The 7,252-nt window shown below is 35.1% G+C and overlaps 1 protein-coding gene across 2 annotated transcripts in view; it reads right to left on the bottom strand.

Annotated features, from left to right (window-relative positions):
* Kmt2e (lysine methyltransferase 2E (inactive)) overlaps positions 1 to 7,252 on the bottom strand; it is an 83,567-nt gene that overhangs the window by 37,557 nt on the left and 38,758 nt on the right. For both annotated transcript variants that reach the window (XR_002025680.2, XM_019208927.2), the window contains exons 4-5: positions 3,873 to 3,987; positions 2,184 to 2,413 (exon numbers count right to left, since the gene is read on the bottom strand). Coding sequence is in view for 1 of the 2 variants with exons in the window: in XM_019208927.2 (XP_019064472.1) it covers positions 2,184 to 2,413; positions 3,873 to 3,987 (345 nt within the window). In the remaining variant the exon portion in view is untranslated. The remainder of the gene's footprint in view (positions 1 to 2,183; positions 2,414 to 3,872; positions 3,988 to 7,252) is intronic.

Raw genomic sequence — 7,252 nt, 5'->3', positions numbered from 1 at the left:
ATATATATATGTTTCTAAACATAGTCTTAATACTTCTTTACATGAAAATTAGCCACATCTAATATAAAAGTACTAACCTAACTCATTCTTTTTACTTCTCAACTGAAAAAGTTCAGAAAAAAACTGGTAGAATATGGGAGTATGAAAATATATATACAAAAGAAATGAAAAAAAACAAGACAAAGAATAAGGAAAATTAGGGCTGGAGATTTAGGTCAGTGGTGCCACCACCTGCTTCACAAGTGCAAGGTCCCAAGTTTGATCACCAGTACCAAAAAAAGTTAAGTGTTCTTGAGCAAATATTATAACCTATGGACTGGGATTTAGCTCAGTGGTTCTGCCACCTGCCTTGCAAGCAGAAGGTCCCCAGTTTGATCCCTGGTACCAAACAAACAAACAAAAAACCACAAGGAAAATTAAAATAGCAAATTACATTGAATTTGAGAGATAAATCGTGATGTCATGCAGACAACAGAAAAAAAAAAGCTAGAAAATTAAGAAGTGATCAGAGCAAGAGATGTTAGACTTTAAAAGAAAGGTATATGCAATAGGACATTGAAAAAACAAAAGACACAATGTAAGAATGAATAGAGAAGAAAAAAGAAAGAGTGAGCCTTACAGAAAGCTAAAAGTTGAACAGAAAAAAGAACCAGAGAGGGACAGAGAGAGGCAAGAGAGCAAGAGGGAGAGGAAGTCAGAGTCATAAGAACAAGGGCAGTCACTGAGAAACAAACACCCTCAATAATCCAAAAACTCTGCAGTTGTCCTATAAGAATGTAGATAGGTGTAAAAAAAACAAAACAAAACAAAAAAAACAAAAACCTCTAAGGACAATTTCCCTATTATCTAATAAAGATAACTGCATATTTATATTTACAGATCATTGTAATTTGATCAAAAGAAAAACTCTGCTTAGATTATCTGTTAAAATAAAAACATTGCCAAATGGTATGCAATTTTTTCCTTCAGATAATCAGCTAAAAGACTGGCTATAATAAACTTCACACTTTCTAATACAAGGAAAGCAGTAAGCAACTGAAGTTATTTTTTTGGTTTTTAAATTATATCCTAAATAAATTTACTGAGGTCATTATTTGTAGTAATGATATGTATCACAGGTAATGAAAATTTATTTTTTAAATGTGAGAAGATATTATAGTATGTTATTATTAAAATAAACTCAAATTATTCATATTAATAACTTTCCATAAAACTATCAAATTTCTGCATAGCACTTTAATTTCCAACCCCTCATCACTCTAATGGGTAAGAACAATATTACAAATACTACAAAGTAATTTATATTTGGCTCCAGGATGCATTTTTATACTCACATTCAAATATGGATATAAATCATACTACTTCAAATAACGAAGCTATGCCATAAAGACATGAACCCAAGAAATTCTGTAATGCTACCAAACTTTCTCGCCCTCTACAATGCACGGCTGAAATACTCTGCTCCCCACCCTATGCAGGGGATGAACTCAGTAACTTTAAGGCTAAAATCCTACTGTTCCCTCTCCATCCACCCCAAATCCCTCCCACAAAAATAAACAAACAAACCAAAAAACCACCAAAACAAAAAACAAAAACAAAAAAAAACTGAAAGAAAACCCCACTTGCTGTCCCAATCACACCTTCTCTAGGGGAAGAGGCCTTTCTTGGTGGTTGAACCAGGGTTGGGGGGAGGGGAGACTGTGGTTCTGGTACAAGAAGACTCCAGAGTGCTGCAAGGTTCAAGTCAAAAGGAGGTGAGAGAGTCAGGTCAAACAAACATCAATCAAAATGTTTAATTCCCCTAAACTGGAAAATCACAGTTGACTAGACAGCAGAAATCATTCCAACGGAAATACAAGGGACTCAATTCTCCTCTCATTTCTAGCCTGTCCACTCCTACATATGTACTTGTACTGAACTAAAAGAGAGATGATCCCAAATGAGTAGAATTCAGAACTGATTACTGCTCAACTTACAATGGGGATTTCTAATAGGCTCTAAGATAGCTTCTTTCAATAAAGGCTTTTTCTAGGAACAAAACAGAATGCATCAATAGTAACAGAGTACCACTTAAAAATGGGTTCATTAATTTCTTCAAAAGTGACTTCACTTATCATTTCCAAATTAACAGTCAAGGTTAGAAGCATTCAAGAAAAACAAGCTAATGGTGTGAGATGTTTTACCTGCATTTGTCACAACAGATCATGTATCCATCATCATGTGTAAAACCACATATGCACCTGGTTACATCAGTACCATAACTTCCATCCTCAGATGTGCTGATTGTAGTAGCACTGGAAGTTTCATCAAAATTAGGAGTGGTAAATATGCCTACTTCATTCTTGCTAATAAGAACTGATGGAGGAGGGGAAGCTGGAGGTGTTGGAGGAGGACGAGCACCATAATTATGGTCCTAGATAAGGGAATACAAATACAGCACAATGTGAGCTAAGTAACTTAAAATCAAACCATTACTTTGAACATTCAAGAGACATGAAATTCGTCTATTTCTTCTTTAATATCTTTACAATGATCACTTGATGAAGCTGGATGTGGTTTTTTGTTTTATTTTTGAGACAAGGTCTTATATGTAGTTCAGGCTGGCCTTGAACTCACTTTATAGCCCAGGCTGGCCTCAAACTTGTGATGATCCTCCTGGTTCAGCCTCCTAGTGCAGTTTTGGTTTTTTTTTTTTGGTACCAGGGATTGAACTCAGGTCCTTAACTCAGGTCCTTGTGCTTGCGAGGCAGGCGGCGGAACCACTGAGCTAAATCCCTGGCCCTGAAGCTAGCTCTTAAGTGACTACAGCTATTTACAAGGTGTGTGTCTGTGTGTGGGGTCCATCTTCACATCAAAATCATTTCCCCTCCCTAAATCAGAAGATTCTTCACAGTTATTTGGTCACACAGTTTCACCTTCACAATGAAAGCGGGTACATGACGTGGGAGTAAAGATTTAAAAAAAACTTAGGAATACAGAGGATAAGAATAACAAAAACAAAAGAAGATACATTATTACTGTAAAGTATATAATATGGAACTTTAAAAAAATTGGTACTGTTTATTCTGGTCCAAGTAAAAGAATTCTCATAATTGTACCTTCATAATATCACAAATGTGTCCAATTCTGAAAATATCTAAATTTAAACTCTGCTTCCTACTAGATATGCAATACTGATTAAACTTAGATGAATTTTTTTCTCAGCTACGGGACAGGGATGAAAACTACATTTCACGAAGTTGTTTTTGAGGATTAAGATTAGCCTGCAACATAACAAGTGTTCTAAAAATGATAACTATATAATTTACTATGTAAATTACTACATAATTTAGAATAACACATAGCACAATATAACTTTAACTATAGTCTCATCAAATTACTAAGAGCACAAAATTTTTAAAATAATTATAATTTTAAAAAATTGGGGGGGTTTGAAACAGGGTCTCACTACGTAGTTGAGACTGACCTGGAACTCACTATGTAGCCCAGGCTGGTCTCAAACTCACAGCAATCCTCCTGCCTCAGCCTACCGACTGGTGGGATTACAGGCATGCACCACCACGCCTGGCCTTAATTTTAAAATTTTTAATCCCTTAAGTAATATGGATAGATTAATTTAAACTATAAATTACATATCTAGAGCTGGGAATTTAGCTCAGTAGCACTGCGCCTGCCTCACAAGTAAGTGCAGGTCCTGAGTTCAATCCCCAGTACTGGAAAACAAAACAAAACAAACAAACTACGTATCTAATTGATCAAATAGCAAACAATTGTGCTTTTAAAATTCTGAGTTTTAAGCACAATACTATACACATCACATTTCAACCTCTAAATTTTAAAAATATTCTTCCAGAGAAACGTTTGACACTTACCGCATAGGGCAAACCAATGTAACTGTGTGAATGATGTGAGCTGCTGGTATATAACTGGTGGGGATAACTGTTGGATTTCTCAACTACCACAGGGCTAGCTTCTACAGATTCTGGTCTGGAGGAAAAAAAGTTCCATCAATGAGAATTCATTTTTTTCTTATTACCAATTTAAAATAAGTACTTAGACTAAAACATTGGCAACACAAATAAAATTATAGTAGGTAGATAACCCTATTCTAGATTCTGGGTCAAAGCAAAGCTTTTTGTTTAAGTAAAATAAATGTCCTACTCCAAGTTCAAATACAGTTTTCCTCTCTATCATTAAAAAAAAAATTACTCAAAACCAAACATTATATAAAGTAGCGAGTGAAACTAAGAACACTGAACACAGGATAGAGAAGTGATGGACTGATTAAGTAGAACTGAAGGTACAATGAATCTAAATGGACGTTGATGTGAATGTGTCTAATGTGCAAAACTATATGCAGATGTTGAGTATGCTGAGACAGAACAGAGCCTTGGAAATATAAGTTGGGGAAGTAATCCACCAATGAACCAGGACTTACACCTGAAAAAACACAAGTAGGCCCTAATAGATCTGTAGTTCTGGCCTTTGTAACAATTATGTAAATGTTGACTGACCTCTATTGCTACAAATGACGTAATCACTCACCAACTGTTACTGATTTTTTAACTCTTGGCCCTAGCACTTTACATATGTCACTTTCCCAAGTTCTTTATTCATTGCAAACCTCCAGAGCTCTACTGTAACTAATTCCTATTGGTCAGTGTGATAACACACCTACATCTGAGGTCAATTCACACTAAAATTAATCTCTCCCTTTCACATATACAGCAACACAATTTGTTTCTGTGCTAACATTTATACTGTCCCTGTGTTTTTTGTGAGGCAGGCGCCGGAACCACTGAGCTAAATCCCCAGCCCTTGTGTTAACACTTTACAATACTACAGATACAATACTACTGAAATGATTTTTTTCACAACAATCCTTATCCATAAATTTCCCTTGGAATTTAGTGCTACTTGTATTACTAATGGTTTCAGACTTACTAGCTACATTCTAATTGGCCCTAAGACTGGCCGCACAAAAAACAAATTTTACAGTGAACTGTTTCTTCATGCAGTCTCCCTCCTTCTCAAGTCTCACTTTAGCTGCTGTAAGTAGATGCAGCTCTGAGACCTGGTGTGCCGGGTCAACAGAAAAAGAAGGTGCAAACGGAAGTTACTAACTTCAAGAGATTACAAAAAGAAGTCTCCAATATGTTCTGAATAGTCACTTTTGTGGGGGTGTACCAGGGGTCAAACTCGGGAACTTGAGCTTGCAAGGCAGGTGGCAGAACAACTGAGTTTAATCCCCAGTCATCCAATGTGTTCAGAATACTCTTTGTTTGTTCTGAATACTTTAAAAATTAACACCTTAGCCAGGTGTGGTGGTACATGCCTGTAATCCCAGCACTTGGGAAGCTGAGGCAGAAGGATCGCTGTGCGTCTGAGACCAACCTGGGCTGGCTACACAGTGAGTTTCATTCAGGTCAGTCTCAACTACATAACGAGACTGTCTCAAAAGAACCAAAACAAACAAACAAAACTAACACCTAACGTCTATGCTGTTAAACCTCTTTCTTAGTTTCAAAGCTGATACATCTTCATTGTGTAGATTATCAATATAGAGATACATATGACTATCATCATCCAAGCTCCATTTCCACATGAGCACTTCTCTTTGTATTCCCTTCTAAATTTTACTGTGCATAAGTACACAAACTGTGATCAAAATATACAAAGAATGTTTAAATTTTTTTAAATTACCATAAAAGACACTGCCATTAATGTCCTTCAAAATAATCCCCATTGCTTCAAAAATGTATCATTCTTGCCATATTCTAAAGCAGTTCTGAGTTCTCTTTCATGAATGCCTTTACAAAGTGATAAAAAATATGGTGAATGCAGTTGCTCAGTGCCATGCAAGAGAAAGGAAGGCTCCTAAAAAATTACTGTGGTCTTTATCCACTTTAGTTACTAGATCGGACACCATACAAGTTCTGGCTCCTCTCCCAAGTCATAATGACCATGAAAGGTAAATGTGTTGAATTAATTCAGGACATCAAAGCAGCCATGACATTGCAACTAAAGACATATATGAAAGAGGACTTCTAGGACTGCTTCAAAAAGTGGCAAGAATGATGGAATATGGAATGCGTGTGCGGAAAGAGGGGCAGTACTCTGAGGGAGATTCATTGCAAGGTGTCTTTGACTGTAATAAAAGTTTTAAAATGTAAACATTTTTTTTCAATCATACCTTGTATTCACCACTAGCTTTTCCCACCTTTAAATCTCAGTACACAGCTAACTTATTTTTGGTAATAATTACTTATTTCACTCTATGAATGTGACAGCTTATTTTAACAATTTCCCTACTGATAAATTATTTTTATTTTTCACTATAAAAAGTATCACTACAACTGTACACCCTTGCCATATATCTTTTCTGCATACATGGTAGTGTTTATACAATAAGGATTCTTGAAAATATAAGTGCTAAACAAAAAAGATAAAGGCACATAAAATTGATAGATACTGCTAAACTATCTTTAATTATTTTACAATATTGAGTTAAAGTTCTTTAAAAATTACATAGAAGTAGCACTTCAGCAATGATCTATAATACTATTAATAAAACAATATGAAGGAACTGTGGCCAGTATAGAAAGATTCACTATTAAGGTTTTAGATCAAACTCTTCAATATGTTACTACAGAGTATGGGAAAACTTCGATATTTTGGAGTGGGCAGGGGATTTAGCTCCATGGTACCATGTCTGTCTGGAGTAATTAATAGGAATAAAATTAAACTTTTAGTGAGAAAGCAGATAAATTCAAACATATAAGATTCACAAATATTTTGTATAACATCATAATTCAAATTAAATCTATAATACTGACAAGCTGCCAATGAAAGAAAGCAAAAATACTTAGAGCCTCATGCCTACTGCCTATAAAGTAATTTTAAAAGCAAGGCAACAATTGTTTGAAAAAAAGCTGGTTGACACATTGTAAGGATTTTCCAAACCTAAGTCATTCAATTAAAATTTTCAAACAACTGTTTTTTTAAAAAACAAAGTAACAGTAACAGGTAATATTAAGATAAAAGTTCCAAAGTCAGGAAGCAAGGATAATCAGAAAAACAACTTGGTGACAAATGCCAAAAGTCAAACATCCTCTCTGTAGCCCCATTTTTGAGAACTTACCCTAAAGAAATAGTTCCCACCAAAGGCAGACCTACAGATTTGAGATGTTTGGTTTACACTATTCATAAACTAGAATTTTGAGTAGAAATCTTTTTTTTTTTTTTTTTTTTT

This window comes from Fukomys damarensis, unplaced genomic scaffold (assembly GCF_012274545.1).
Source record: "Fukomys damarensis isolate Sample0158 unplaced genomic scaffold, DMR_v1.0_HiC HiC_scaffold_4, whole genome shotgun sequence".
Taxonomy (NCBI): domain Eukaryota; kingdom Metazoa; phylum Chordata; class Mammalia; order Rodentia; family Bathyergidae; genus Fukomys; species Fukomys damarensis.
The sequence above is the reverse complement of the archived record's forward strand: the minus strand, read 5'-3'. Positions and strand labels throughout refer to the sequence as shown.